The 16,201-nt window shown below is 36.5% G+C and overlaps 1 protein-coding gene across 29 annotated transcripts in view; it reads right to left on the bottom strand.

Annotated features, from left to right (window-relative positions):
* The window catches only part of PCM1 (pericentriolar material 1), an 80,492-nt gene that overhangs the window by 38,812 nt on the left and 25,479 nt on the right, over positions 1–16,201 (bottom strand). For 19 of the 29 annotated variants that reach the window (XM_077848888.1, XM_077848882.1, XM_077848879.1 and 16 more), the window contains 13 exons: positions 13,934–14,135; positions 12,172–12,345; positions 11,501–11,658; positions 11,166–11,401; positions 9,725–9,879; positions 9,447–9,576; positions 8,108–8,248; positions 7,409–7,599; positions 5,599–5,802; positions 4,044–4,263; positions 3,794–3,939; positions 3,085–3,275; positions 1,414–1,585 (listed from right to left, as the gene is read on the bottom strand). In XM_077848888.1, coding sequence (XP_077705014.1) covers positions 1,414–1,585; positions 3,085–3,275; positions 3,794–3,939; positions 4,044–4,263; positions 5,599–5,802; positions 7,409–7,599; positions 8,108–8,248; positions 9,447–9,576; positions 9,725–9,879; positions 11,166–11,401; positions 11,501–11,658; positions 12,172–12,345; positions 13,934–14,135 — 2,320 coding nt within the window. The remainder of the gene's footprint in view (positions 1–1,413; positions 1,586–3,084; positions 3,276–3,793; positions 3,940–4,043; positions 4,264–5,598; positions 5,803–7,408; positions 7,600–8,107; positions 8,249–9,446; positions 9,577–9,724; positions 9,880–11,165; positions 11,402–11,500; positions 11,659–12,171; positions 12,346–13,933; positions 14,136–16,201) is intronic. The other 10 variants (XM_077848889.1, XM_077848883.1, XM_077848880.1 and 7 more) reach the window with 2 other exon arrangements.

The raw sequence follows: 16,201 nt of genomic DNA on the forward strand, positions 1-16,201 counted from the left end.
CTGGAATTTGGTGAAAACAACTGTTGGTATAATTAGTAATTTATTTCTCCACACATTAAGTCTAGTTTAGTTCTGATGGTCTGGTGTCATTTTCCAAATTTTATCTGCTAACCATTGGCATCCTTTAATATGTTAATAAGTACTTCTTGATCATCTAAGTTTGGAAAATAGACAACATTAAATATGTCTGCAATATTTCTCAAAACTTTATACATGCCAATGTGCTAGACAAATGTCTTAGAAGGGAACACAGTGAGCAAGATGTCCAAGATTTTTATCACAGAATCTCACAGGAACAACAGTGTTCCAAAGAACATGATTTAGGACACTGACCTATGGAGTTCAAATTAAGACAAGATTAGCAAACTTACAGTCTACAGGCAGCCAAATTCATCCTGCTATTTCTTATGGCCTGAGAACTAAAATGATTCCCTTTTTAAAAAAAGATATTAAAAAAATAAATAAAAATAAAAAATAAAATAAATAAAATAAAAAAGATGTTATTTGTTTATTATTTATTTTGGTGGGGGAGGGGGGAAGGCAGAGGGAGGAGAGAAAGAATCTCAAGCAGACTCAGCAGAGCTCCACACAAGGCTTGATCCCACCATCCCGAGATCATGACTGGAAATCTAGAGTCGGGGACACTAAACCAAGTGAGCCACCCAGGCACCCCTAAAATGATTCTTCTACAAAAATAAAGTAAAATAAAATAAATAATTCTTATATTCTTACATGGATGAAAAAAATTAAAGAAAAATAGTTTGTGACACGATTTATATGAAATTCACATTTCAGTACCCACAGATAAAGTGTTACTGGAACAACACAGCTGCTTGTTCACATACTGTTTATGGCTGCTTTTGTGCAAAAATGGCAGAAATAAATGGTTACAATAGGCACTATATGGTCTGCAATATTTATTATCAAGTGCTTTCCAGTAGGAAAGGTTTTCTGACCCCAGCTCAAGACTACAATGTTTCATCTGACCTCTTGTTATCTCCTGTCATTTAATTCAGGGAATCTACCTATAATAGTTGAGATATTGGGGAGGAGATGAGATCTAATCTAAAGTAGGTCAAATATCTTACAACCTTCATCTAGTAGTATTAGTTTCTAGCTCTCAAGTGAACTTAAGGACAGATATCAAATCAAGGCAAAAGACACTGTGTCAGGTCTTATCCCTCCAAAACGAATCCCCTCGGACACTCTGAATAAAACACTGAACTGTTCTAACAGGATTAGTGGCAAATGTATGCCTGAGAAGACACTTGGTAAGATATCAGTTTAATATTCTCAACGCTAACAAGCTAAACAATAACAAGCATCCTCCCTGTGTTTTCAAATTGTGTATATAAGATATAATCACAAAAGTGATATTTAAGAATATCATGGATTATGTTCACAATCAAATACCTTTGTTTTTCTGCTCCAATAGAAGAACTGCTTTCAAAAGGTTTTGGAAAAGCCATATATTCTGTTTTCCCTGAAGAATTCTGGGCTAATGGTTGCTGCTGTTCAGTAGGTGTAGAAATATTCTGAGAAAATTCTCCAAAATTAGAAGGAAATAAAGGGCTAAAATTCATACCTAATAAATAAAAGAAGATATTAATAAAGAAGTACCTAAAGGTCTTATGACGAAATTAAAAGACAGTTTTAAGTAGATGTGTGGCTCAAATCCATCAGAATAACTGTTATATATAAACTAACACTCATTTGTTCAATCACTGTTAGAGAGTTCAGCCCACTAGGTTTTTGGCATTGATAATACGAAGATAAATAATCCCCTTCAGAGCTAAAAGTTAGAAGTAACAGTACTTGACATTCATCAAATTACCAGTACCACACACTCTTGTAGGCATTTACCTATTGTTTTGTTTAATGCTCGGAACAACACCATGACATAGGTATTAATTCTATTACGGAGAAAATCAGCTCAAAGATTAAATAGCTACTAACTGGAATAACTCATTCTTTAAATAACATGCTTGGCGGGGGTGAGGGAAGGAGCAAACGACACAGGACACATGCTGACAATCTTTTGCTCTAAGGAAAGGAGGCCACTCCCCTCATTTGTACCACTGCTACCGCACCCATGGCACTCCACTAAGCACTACTGACATTCCTAGCTTCCTCACGAGACTCTAAATTACTTTATCATTTTTTTTTTTTTAATTTTTATTTATTTATGATAGTCACAGAGAGAGAGAGAGAGAGGCAGAGACACAGGCAGAGGGAGAAGCAGGCTCCATGCACCGGGAGCCCGACGTGGGATTCGATCCCGGGTCTCCAGGATCGCGCCCTGGGCCAAAGGCAGGCGCTAAACCGCTGCGCCACCCAGGGATCCCACTTTATCATTTTTTTAAGATTTTATTTATTCACGAGAGACACAGAGAGAGAGGCAGAGACCTAGGCAGAGGGAGAAGCAGACTCCCTGTGGGAAGCCCAACGTGGGACTCGATCCCAGGACCCTGGGATCACAACCTGAGTCAAAGGCAGATGCTCAACCACTGAGCCACCGAGGTGCCCCGACTCTAAATTACTTTAAGCTGTTAGTTTTACTTATCTGAATCCATCATTTATATAGTATCTGAGACATACCGGATGCAGAAAAAGTCTGAAAAAAAGCTGAAGCTGAATAAAATTAAATCTAAGCCTACGCTAAGCTTTAGTCTAGAAGTATATCTCCCTACCAAGACTTGAAGCTCCTCTGGAAGAGCACTGCTTTAATCATCTTTTATCTCCTAATCTTCTACACAGGGCCTCGTGTGCGCAGCCACAGGATAGGTTAATTCCCTTTTTCCTTGATAAACAGTTGCTGAATAATTCAAAGGTGTAAGGCTAAGCAATCATTCATAGTAGTTTACTTAATTTCATTAGCAACCTTTCACTATAGGTTGAATAGTGAAGGGTTGAATTTCATTTCAACCTTTTCACTATAAAGAATCAACACAGAAGGGTTCGTAACTTTCTGTGCACATACCTCCTACCATTCCAGGAGACTGATAAAAATCCACGCAATAGACAAACAATATTCTCAAGCACTTTGCATTTATTTATTTTCCTCTTAAGTTTTCAGTCACTTACCTGGTGCAAATGATGAAAAATTAGTAAACCCGGGTAGGTTAAATAGATTTACAGGCTGTGATGGAAAGCTGAAAGGACAAAATAAACTGGGAGAAGAAGGCTGTGGTGCACTACTGCCTCTTTCCTGGCTTCCAGGTTTTTCTGGGTGCTGATTCTGTTGGCGCATAAGTTCATTTAGCATTTGTTTCAACCTATAAATATTTAAGAAGTCAGTAACTCAAATCAGTTATATAGCCTTCTATTTACAATACTTTTAGAAAAAATACATGTAAAAAGTGATGCAAGAGCATGCAGAAGAGGTGGACTGTCTTGATATTTACTACCAGAAACACCTACTCATCTGGCAGGCTTTCTTCAGTAACTTGGCCTTTGGAACGACAACTGCACTTACCACTTCGGCCACATAGTAAGCAAAACATAAGAAACTCATTCACTTTTGTTGTTAAAAGCTTTACTGAGAGAGAATTCATATACCATACAGTTCACTCAATATAAGTATGAAATTGAACACTGAAAATTTTTAAAAACTAAAGTCTATAGTATTAAAGGGAAACATTGGGCAAATCACTGTTTACAAAATTCTCAGAAATAGAGGATACTTGAATATTCCATTTTGCTTCTACCCTTTACTCCCAGAAAATAACCATAACACACATGCTCAGTTTTAGCATTTACTATACAGTGTTACTGCTTCTAACAAACAGATTACCTTTGCACATTATTCTGTTGCCATGTTAGCTGAGTATAGCACTGATTCAACTGGTGCATTATAAGGTGTACTTGAGGAGAAGCTACATTGCTGGGCATAACACTGTAAGGACCTGTGAGAAGAGTTTGCAGCAGACAAGACAGCGTCTGTGGAAAGACGAGTTGTCATGATAGTTACTGATGACTTGAGGAAAAATGGGCGCTGCTTCAAAAACAAGATGTAAAAAATTTACTTTCATAATAAACTTTACCTGCTGGTCTTGCATCAAAGTCTGACAAATATTGACACTGAAATCAAGTTGTTTCTTCAGCTGATTAATTTGTTCTTGCCATTGTTCTTTCTCCTCTACGTAAGAGAGTTCTGACATCCAACGAAGGTTTTCCTGACGTTGCATGCTGATATTCTGCTGTCTTGTCTTGGCTAAAGGACGGTAATTTCCATCTGCTGTAAAAGGGCGACTATTCTTCCACCTAACACAGATATAAAGCATTAGGTCACTATATGTGATTAGTTGGTTTTTTAAATCTGTAATACATCCTGATACCATGGTTCATAGACCAGTATTTTCTTAAGATCAAAGTTTAAGTTCAAAGGACTTCAAAACTATGGTAATGAGGGAGAGGTGGAGGGCAGGGGAGAGATCGGAGAATGGGAATTCCAGATTTCTAGCTTTGTGCAATTATTTTTAATTTTTTCCACTATTTTTTACTTATGTCTTATACAGAAGTGTCCATGTAATTCTATATTTTACAAAATGAAAATACTGTATCACAAGCATTTTTCAATTCTTCATGTTTTAAACTTAGCCACAAGATATTCCATCATCAAGTGGAACTCCTTAACCATCTTTTGTTCGTGAAACATTTTTCATTGTTAGAAATAACAATGTAAATGAGTATTTTGTTGATAGGCCTTTTTCAATTATCTATGATTTTCAGTTTTGCTTAGCTCTCCCAAACAGCTTTGCTTAGCACAGATCAATGCTTATGAATCTTGATCCAGTCTAGCTGGGATCTTGACAAAACTCTTATGATACAATTAAAAATATATTTGGTCTTTTACCAGTTGCCAGCAGAGCTCCCAAAACTCTCAGCAACTCCTGAGTGACAGAAGTATCTTTTGATATTCATAATGGCCCCCTTTCAACCATAGCTAAATTCATGCTCATGACTCTTGGCAGGCCCTAAATAGCTTCATGAAGGGGATGGGTCACTAGAAAAATCAACCAGGTGTTTGCAGGGTTGGAACTTTCAGCCCCACCTCAATCTTCAAAAGAGGGAGGCACTAAAGTGAGTTTAATGTCAATGGCCAATGCCTAGGGAATGAGACTTCTACAAAAACTCCTTACCAAGCTGGTTAGGAGAGCTTCTGGGTTGAACACATTTAAGTGCTGGGAAGGTGGCGCACTCAGAGAAAACCCTCTTCCCCCAGCCATTCCTTGTTCTATGCATGTCTTCCATTTGGCCGTTCCTGAGTTGCATCCTTTATAACAAGCAGAGTTCATGAGTTGTTCCAGCAAATTATGAAACTTAAAGAGGGCTCGTGGGAACCCCCAAATTTTTAGCCAAGTCAGACAGAAGTATGAGCACATGGAGACTTGGGGCTTGCAACTAGCACTGAAGTGAGGGCAATCCTGTGGGACTGAGCCCTTAACTTGTGGCAACTGCCCTAACTCCAAGTAGTTAGTATCAGAATTGAACTGAATTTATGATACCCGGCTGGTTCAGAGAATCAGAGAAGTGCTTACTGTCACAAAGACTTGAGACTTCAGGAATCCAAGAAAAAGTTAAGACAGTGAAACTAACCTATTCTTAGTTTCTTTTATGTTGTAAGAGTTATGATTCGCACTGTTAGGAGGATACATAGAAAAGTTATCATTCGAACTTGCATCTTGCTCTTCTTCTTCCTCCTCTTCATCTGTCCGAACAACTCCTTCAGAAAGGTAACCATCTTCATCTCCTTCTTCATCTAGTGCACACTGGGTAGAACCTCCCCATGTTGCCATGGTTCTAGAGATTAAGAGCCAAAAAGTAAGAGATCATTTTGGAGATCAGCTAAATACTTTACTATCTACTATGTGCCAGTCATCGTATCATGTATACATGTATGCATATGAACCTTGTGTGCCTGTATAAAATTTCACTTAATTATAGTATCAAGGTGGGTGGTACTCTCTCCACTGCTAATACACAGAATATGTTTACTGTGCCTTCCACAAAACAATTCTTCAAATAAGTTATAAGTGTATCCCCTAGAACTTTTTTCCTAAACTAAACCCCTTCAATTTTTAACTTCTTGAGCAACAGTTTTCTAGATCAGAGCTGTCCAAAGAACTTTCTGCAATAGTAATAATGACCTATATATATGTATCCAATATAGTAACCACTAGGTACACATGGCTAACGAGCCCTTAAAATGTGGCTAGTGGGACTGAGAAAGTGAGTTATTAATTTTATTTAATTATAATATGAACAAGTACATATAGGTATGGTGGCTGCCACACTGGAAAGCACAATTCTAGAGCCATGGTTCCCAAACATAGATGCTTATCAAAACTATCCAAAGAACTTTTCTAAAGTTCAGATGTGTGGTACTCAGAAGAGAAAAAAAATACTATGATATAATTTGATAAAGTGTGTTTGGGACTTCAAAACAGAATAAGCTCTTCCATGAGGAAAAGAGGTTTGGTGCAATGCTCCAGAAATGCCACTGGAGGATACCAAAAGGTACAGTCACAACAAATGTGCATTTCAAAATGTTATCTCTGAATATTCCCATATAGGTAAGTAATTAACCAACCTTACAGATGGCTAATTTTTTAGAAATATTCTAAATAGGAAATTTCAAGTGAAAATTCTAAAAATTACATTTTTTAAAGCATTACTTTTTATTTTCTTAATTTTTGAGTGAGTGAGCAAGCATGCGAGGCGGTGGGTAGCAGAAGGAAAGAGATACTCTTAAGCTCCACGGAGTGTGGAGCCCAATGCGGGGCTCAACTTCATGACCCAAGACCATAACCTGAGCTGATATCAAGAGTCAGCCGCTTAACCAACTGAGACACCCAGATGCCCCAAAACTAAATTTCTTAATCCTTAGGAAATTTACAAACAGGAGATTCCTCATTTAAGTAAAAATGTGCTTATTTCTGGCCTGTTGGGTACTACAAAGTAACAAGTGTTTCACTTTCATAAGCGTAAAACTTAACTAAGAAAATAACGTTTATACGCTCAAGAAAACCTATTATCACCATTTGATCAAGTGCCTTGAGAAGTCAGAAAAGAGCTGGATTTAGTTAAACTGAGTCACTAAGGTGATGCTTAAGGATTAGCCTCACTGGAAAGAGCAGATTTGTGCTAAGAGGGGAAATGAAGCTGCCTGCCCACCTCACATGCCTTAGGTAGGTGGTTTTGTTTTTCTTTTTTAAGATTTTATTTATTTATTCATGAGAGAGAGAGAGAGACAGAGGCAGAGATCTAGGCAGAGGGAGAATCAATGTGGGACTTGATCCCAGAACCCCGGGATCATGTCCTAAACCAAAGAAAGAGACTCAATCACTGAGCCACCCAGGCGCCCCAGGTAGGTGATATTAAAAGAAGATTTAAACACTTCTCTTACTTTTCTGTTCTACTCTGTTGAGGCGTACACAGGTTCTCAGATCCATCACTTCTCAATGACACAGCCAGAGGGGATGTAGTTTCAGCTAGACCTTGCCTCCTCTGATGTTCAGCCATCAGTGCTTCAAGCTGCTTTCTTCTCTGCCGTAGCTCTTCCCTTAACATCTCATGTCTTCGCATTTCTGACCACAGCTATTATTTTAAAAATCAGAGTCAAGTTAGTACGAATATCTGGATTTGTCTTAGCCTTAAAGAATAAAAGACAAAGACTTCTATTTTCACTCTATGCTTTTAACACTAAGAAATCCCATGGTTAAAATAATATTTTTGTGATGCGTAAGAAAAAATGAGGCATTAATTCTAATGAAAGCAAGTAGTAGTCAAATATACTTCATCAACTATTTGGAGAAAGTCCTATCTACAAATCACATATAAATAAAAGGCCAAACAGAATAGGTCTTTCTAACTAAAATGATTATGGTTTGCTGCAGCTATTCCTGAAATACAATTCTGCCAAATATTTGCTAATTTTGAAATTATTTTGAAAAGAGCCCAACTTAATTACTTTTTTGAAACAATTATTTCCTCCCAACTAAAAGACACAAAACAAGCTGCACTTGAAATCATCTTTCACAGATACTCAGTTTTTCCTTCAAAACGTGATGTAAGACTTGGGAACAACAGATACAATATACAATACCTCATTATCCACTCCTGAAGGATCTGCAGGCTCAAAAGCAGATTTGCTTGTACTGGTTTCATTCCCATTAACAACTGGGGTTGAAGTAACAGCTGGGATATATTTTTTTGTGGGACAATTACCCGCACTAGTGGCTGACAGCTAAAAAAGGATTAGTAAAAAACTATTATGAGGAATTAAAGCAATTGTTAATTTAATTTCATAAATGTAGTTATTTTACCATTTTCCTGGGGCTCTAATACCAAATTTAATTTGTTACTATCAGACCTCAATTGCTATCATGATCCAAAGAAAGCCTGACATAACAAACGGATGAAAAGAGAGGGTAAAGTGGATGAGTAGCAGCTACATCTCAGAAGTGGCAGAGACAAGAGGGATAAAATGCTACTGTGCAAATTTTTATATACTCAACCCAACTCTCATATATATTCTTCCAGATGTTAGACTAGGGAGAAGGGAAAAGGACTAAAGTAGAAAAGATGAAGAGTCTAGGAAAAAAAAAAACTCATTACAGAGAAACACCATTTAATGTGTTTCCCTTTCTTTGAAAATAAAACCTGACAGTAATAAAGCTAACCAAACATTTTTCTTTTTTTAATTAATTAATTAATTAATTTATTTATTTATTTATGATAGTCACAGAGAGAGAGATAGAGAGAGAGAGACACAGGCAGTGGGAGAAACAGGCTCCATGCACCGGGAGCCCGACGTGGGACTCGATCCCGGGTCTCCAGGATCGCACCCTGGGCCAAAGGCAGGTGCTAAACCGCTGCGCCACCCAGGGATCCCAAGCTAACCAAACATTTTAAGAAGAATCTCAAAAGAAACTGATGTTCGTGTCCTGTGTTAACCTTACTCCTACTCCTGATTATCTGACATGGTCAAAACTTACTCATTCTCTGTCCAGTCTCAAAGGGTATTATTTAATAAGCAAAGTACAAATATTTAAATTCATTTCCTTAGATAATTCACGATGGTTTAAGAGCTTTATTATGCAATTTTAGGCCAATAAAAGACAGAAATGCTATTCCCTTAAATGCAAAGCTGCAAACAGAATACTTTAATATATTAGTTATGAATACCCCTGTTCTGAATATAAAGTAGCTAGCCCAACAAATGAAAAAATAGAAGTAATCAGAGTCAATTCCTATGTGCTAACTTTCACAGTAATAAATGTATATCCCTAACCCATTTCATTAGTTCACCCATTTCATTAATCATAATAGTGAATATAAATGTGTCACCTCAATACTAGAAAAGAGAAGAGTACTTTCCAATGACATTAGGTTTTAAACATCTTTTTTTCAGACAAATGGAAAGAAAGTAAGTTCCTAATTACCTGTAAGTCAGGGCATGCCTTCTGTAATGCTTGAATTTTCTCTTGAATCTCAATCAGTTTCTTTCTTTCTTCCTGCAATTGTCTGAGCTCTCTCTGTTGCTGCTGTAGTTTAGCCTCATAAAACTTCTCTCTATAGTTAAATTGACATTACATTTTCAGTCTCCAATAAATCTGATGGTAGCATTAAGCATGACCTAATACAGTATCTAGCCAAGTAAGTACCTTCTCTATAATAAGCACTAAATTTTTATTAAATTATGCCAATGAGCTTAACATACCTTGCCTTCTCATTTATTCCAGCATCTTTCTGTGTTTTATTGGCATTTCCTCTAGTATTATTTGCACTTTGTTTGTTGTCTTCTTCTGCTGGGTAAAAATCATCCAAATTTGAAGTATTGGTAGAGATAACTCCATGATCTGCTGCATCATCATCCTAAAAAGCATCATTAAATTAAAATAATCTGGAAATCTGACATTATCTGATTCATACCTTAAATACCACTATTTTGTAAAATTTATAGAACATAAATATTAAAGTAGATTAAGTAAATGATTTTTAGAGGACACTGAAGTTCATCCTCTACCAATGGCAGCAAAAGTACTAAAACAAAAAAAGGGTATATTTATAATCTGAGCCGCCAATTACCACTAATGACAAATGTTAAGTTGCCTTTTATCTTGATCAGATACTGAGGTATCAAAGAACAGATTCATAGAGAATATGAAAAAGAACAGAAGCATACCATGAGAGCTGGGAACTCTTGATACTAAATTTTTCTTAGAATGTAACTTTTAAAAAAAAATTTATTTATTTATGTGAGAAAGAGAGAAAACATATGAGTTGAGGGAGGAGTAGAAGGAGAGGGAAGACAATCTTAAGCAGACTCTGCACTAAGCAAAGAGCCCAAGGCAGGGTTCGATCTCACAACAGAGATCACGATTGGAGCTGAAACCAAGAGTTGATGCTTAACCAATTGATCTACTTAGGCACCCCTTAAAATGTAACCTTTACATTTATTATTCCAAATAATCATATCCACTGTCACTTGCTTAAAATTTTCTATTCTCAGTTTGGTCTTTAATTTGCCTAACCAGTGCCAATGGCTCATAATACAAAAACTAATGAAAATATATGTCATGATTATTGGAAAAACAACTCAAGTTCTTAGCCTCCTAAGGATAGGTCTACATCTGTTAAAATCAATGTACTTATCCTAAGGGAGGTGGAAGCTTGTTGGATAAAACTATTGCATTTTTAAAAAAACATTTAACTCTACATAATTTTATATTTATTCATGTTTTCTCTGAGGACCTCAACTGAAACTTTAGCCTTTGGAAATATCATTCTAATAAAACCTTAGAGAGAGCAGACTCAATTATAAAACTGACTAGGCAATTTTAAGTTTATAGACAGTGTTATTTGGTCTTCTTACTCATCTAAAAACTAACCTAATTCATTCCTAGTGTGGATAAGAAGATTGGAAAGAAACTGAATTGGACTACAATAATAGAGAAGCTGCATCATTAGGCCTTTTCACATAACAAAAAGTGGAAAAATTTAAAGTACAAGAAAAAATACAAAACAAAACTGCCTGATGTTTCAGAGCCAGTGAGAAGGTACCTGAATAACTGTATATCAACTCCAACACTAAAAGAAGAAAGTGACTCAAGACTTACTGTTTTACCCCAGTTTTTTGAAAAAAATCAATCAGTATTTACCTGTACCATAGCAACAAGATCTTGTAACTGTCTTAATTTCTGTTTGGCAGCCATAAGTCTATTGATCTTCTGTTCAAATTCAGCGTCTTCTGCAGCCTCATCAACCAGACTGCTCCTATGACTAGTTAATGAAGCCCCACTGACTCCTTCATCTTCTGCTTCTTCTTCTTCCTCATCGTCTTCACCTTGTGCACCATGAATCCCCTGTTCTCCTTCTCTATTATAGTGACAATCTGCTGAAAGCATGTGTCAATGAAATTAAGACTTTAATAAACTTAAGGAGAGTATTAAGAAAGAAAATCCACTTCAAAAAAACCATTAATAGTCAATCATACCTAAAGAAGGAGGCATGTTCAGAGTCCTTATGTTGGCAGCAGATCTGTTGTTAATTTCACAATTAGAATTAACTGATCTCCCCTCTCTATTATTAGAAACACACTGTGCATTAGAATTACTATTTACTTCATTCCAAGTGGCAGCTACTTGAGGATTTCTAAAAGAAAGGAAACAGCCTGAAGTTACTTAAGGTAAAAAAAGAAGAAAAAAGAAAATCAAAGTTTTAAAACTGCTGATAAAATAATCCCAAACTATGAACATCATTGGCTATTTTTCCATTTAAATTCATATTCTGAATAATCGGCTCTTGCTTTCCATAAACGTCTGCTATTTAGAAATTTAAGAAGAAAAATACCCAAAAGAATCAAAATTATACCTAAAAATAAAGAGGAGGGAAAATGTTAAGTTAGATACTTCTTTATGATTTACTTGCATTTGATCTAACAAACAGCAAATTTACTAACCTACTATACTTAGTGCTTCTCTATTTGTTTTTTTTTTTTACAGGGCAAGTAAGATTACACTGGCCAAAACAGGAGACTTAAGCAGACTTACAAGAGAAAAGCTTAAATAAAAAGGAAGTACCATTCTATTGAGGTATTTTGGTTCCATGTTAGAAGCATTCAGTTAGGAGAAACATGTTACAAAAAAACAAACTTTAAGTTCTTACCGAATGTTAGTAACGGGTTCAGAGTTTTCATGTTCAGAATCATATTCTGACTCTTCAGTTTCCTCATCTTTTGTGTTTTCATTTACAGCATCTGTCATCATATCTGATGTTTGTTCGTAATAATGAACTAGTTCTCTTAGTTCATTCAATCTCTTTCGAACTTCATTTAACTTCCTGATAAACAACAAAAATGTACATATAAGACCCATTTTAGCAAAATAAAGTATGCAGTATTTCCATATAAGAACAGCCAGCAGAGACAAAATCCAGACCTAGTCAAATACCCAGGGGGTGTGACTACAAAGTGATGAATTTAATTTCAAGGATAGAGCTTACTCATCACTCTATTTTCTTATGACTATTTATTTATTCATAAAAGAGACAGTGAGAAGCAGAGACATAGGCAGAGCTATCTATTTATTTATTTATTCATGAGAGACAGAGAGAGAGAGAGGCAGAGACATAGGCAGAGGGAGAAGCAGGCTCCTTGCAGGGAGCCTGATGTGGGACTCGATCCCGGATCCCAGGATCATGCCCTGAGCTGAAGGTAGACACTCAACTGCTGAGCCACCCAGGCATCCCTATTTTCTTATGTCCTATCAGGAACAAAAGCATTAAAAAAAAAAAAAAAAAAAGTTTCAAGAGGTTATTTGAAGCAGGCTTGGTTTCTTAATAAATAGTGAAGTACTAAATAACCAATTTAAATACTATCTCAGGCAAATCAGGGATGCAGACATTATTAGGCCTTTATAGAAGATTCCTGTTTATAACATATAGAGATCTATAAAGTGTATAACATGTTTACTCAAAATATTAAGTTTGTTGAGTTTCCATTAAGTGCCAGGAAATATGCCAATGTTTTTTTTTTTTTTTTTTTTTGCCAATGTTTTTTAATCTGTCAAACACCTGTATGAACAGGTATATTATTATTCCCATTTTGCAGATGAAGAAACAAGAGGCTTAGTGAGGATAAGTTATTTGTTCATGGTCACAGAGCCTTGTGAGATACAATTTCAAGGCTTTCTGACTCTAAGCCTGGGCTCTGAATTTAGAATCATTTGAATATAAAAATCTTTTGTTGCAATCCCAGCTATTTCTAATCTTTTTTTTTTCTTAAAGATTTTATTTATTTATTCACAAGAGACAGAGAGAGAGAGAGAGAGACAGAGACACAGGCAGAGGGAGAAGCAGGCTCCATGCAGGGAGCCCGACATGGGACTCGATCCTGGGTCTCCAGGATCAAACCCTGGGCTGAAGGTGGTGCTAGACCGCTGAGCCACCTGAGCTGCCCTATTTCTAATCTTTTAGCTAGAAAATGGGAATGCATTAGCTCACAAAAATTACCTGTATTACAATGTCACATTTCTCTTGGACAGCTCAAAGAATATAGGTCTCACACACACACACACACACACACACACACACACACTCACTCTTCTACCACCTCTTCAAGAATATTTATCATTTGGGACACCTGGGTAGCTCAGCAGTTGCGTGTCTGCCTTAGGCTCAGGGCATGAACCTAGGGTCCAGGGATTGAGTCCCACGTCGGGTTCCTAGCATGGAGCCTGCTTCTCCCTCTGCCTGTGTCTGTGTCTTGCGCTCTGTCTCTCATAAATAAATAAATAAAATCTTTTAAAAAAAGAGTATGTATATTATGTAAATTCGGTTTTTCCAGAATTTTCAACAAAAAAAAAAGCCATAATTTATCCCCATTATTCAATTCTATTCTATGTAAACAATGTTTGTAAAAAGGTTTTACTGGAGTTTTTCAGTTGGATTTAGATGTCCTTCGTTTTCACTCTCATTCTGAGAAACTAGAGAAGCAACAGGATAAGGAACAGATGATGTGAAGCTGTTGGATTCTCCATTGACAACTGGTGCTAAGCCTATAGGAGCAGAGGGTGCTGAAGTTGTACTTCTCTGATCCACACTTCTTTGTGGAGAAGCTGAAGAAGGCACAACTACAAAAAAAAAAAAAAAAAAAAAATTAGACAAGACCAGGTAACGTAAGTAAACAAATACGGCATCAAAAAATATTCACGCAGCTTGCTTATATCTAAAACTAAAAAGTAAAAACCATTAACATCTTAAATTCTGTAGCTTTAAATTTCAGAAACTTAAGGACATAATAGCCAGGCCACTTGTTCAACTAAAAACATTTAAAACAGAAAAAAAATAAAAAATAAAAAAGGAACAAGGTGGAAATTGACAAGAACTATTACATTCCATCTTAAAAAGTGACCAACATATTCCTCTGATAAACCTGATTCTAGGTTAAGTTATACAGGGCAAATGTGTATGATGTTCAGCACCCCATCTACAAATCTTTACAACCCTATCAGATTAGGTCCCTAAGAGTGTTCCAAATCCACAGCTCAGAGTAATTATATCTGGTCTCCAGGATGAAATTTTCCTTGCTCCAAAAGATAAAACAAACTGTTAAAGTGACTGTAGTAAATTCATGCCATAAAATACAACTCAACAATAAAACTTTCTAATTAGATGATGGCTCATCTTCTACAGTCCTTGAACTCTGTTAATTACTTTTCTGTCCACATGGATCAAAGATATCTCATACCTTTAAGGCAATGAATGATGATTAAAAATCTTTGCACTTCTCCATCTCCATCACTTTAAAACTATGTCATTTATCTCTTTCTCAGAGGGACAACTATAATTATTTGTTGCTCATATTATCAATTGCTACAACTGGTTTCCAGCAGTCTCTTTGCTCTATTCCTGACTGTTGTACCTTTTGCTGCTGAAAAGACCTTTTTTTTAGAGTCATCAGTAGGCAGAGTGCTACTTTTTTATGTATATAAAACTGACCACAGGGCCTTGAGTACAACTTTGGAGTATTAAGTTTTTCTTAGCTGTGTCCATCTGTATAAAATAAGCACTGGGATTAGATTATAATCTAGAAGAGAGACTAGCAAAGGTCTGGGAAAAGAAAGGATCATGTTTTAGGCAGAATTATTAAGGTTTTTCGAGGGGATAGCAAAGAAACAGGAGAGGAGTAAAGAACAAGGAACAGGGACTCCAGAGAGGTTTTTGGTATCCCTTGTCTTTTTTTTTTTTTTAAATATATTTTTTAAAGATTTTATTTATTTATTCATGAGAGACACACAGAGAGAGAGAGAGAGGCGGAGACACAGGTGGAGGGAGAAGCAGGCTTCCATGCTGGGAGCCCGATGCGGAACTCGATCCTGGGTCCCCAGGGTCATACCCAAGACAGGCACTCAACCTCTGAGCCACCAGGCATCCCGTTATCCCTTGTCTTTTCTTTAATAAGACAGCTGGGATGTTGAATAATGACCAGCTAAGGTTGACTACAGATCAGTTTCCCATACTAGAGTTCCTATTACTGTTTGGGTAAGAGGCAGGGACCCGGCTTGAGAAGGTGTGAAGACAGGAACTGAGGAACAGTAACTGGATTTGAATCAGACACAGGCAAGTAAAATATCTGTGAGGCAGGAAAGGTAATTCCTAAAGCATAACTAGTAGGACTATGCTTTTCCTATCCCTCCTAAGATGATTATTTATATACTGCAAAGAAGTTGTAAACTTTTTAGTTATATAGTCTACAAGTTATAAACTATAGAAGTTACTAATTTTCTGCATTAAACTGTACTATATACGTTTTTCATGTCTCCTTTTTGTATGAACACTTTCTAAATCTGTTTCACTGGAGGGTATTATGCTGAGTGAAGTAAGTCAGTCGGAGAAGGACAAACATTATATGTTCTCATTCATTTGGGGAATATAAATAATAGTGAAAGGGAAAATAAGGGAAGGGAGAAGAAATGTGTGGGAAATATCAGAAAGGGAGACAGAACATAAAGACTGCTAACTCTGGGAAACGAACTAGGGGTGGTAGAAGGGGAGGAGGGCGGGGGGTGGGAGTGAATGGGTGACGGGCACTGGGTGTTATTCTGTATGTTAGTAAATTGAACACCAATAAAAAAAAAAAAAAAAAAAAAAGACAAAAAAAAAAAAAAATAAATCTGTTTCAGAGTTTTTAAATCCA

This window comes from Canis aureus, chromosome 15 (genome assembly GCF_053574225.1).
Source record: "Canis aureus isolate CA01 chromosome 15, VMU_Caureus_v.1.0, whole genome shotgun sequence".
NCBI lineage: Eukaryota > Metazoa > Chordata > Mammalia > Carnivora > Canidae > Canis > Canis aureus.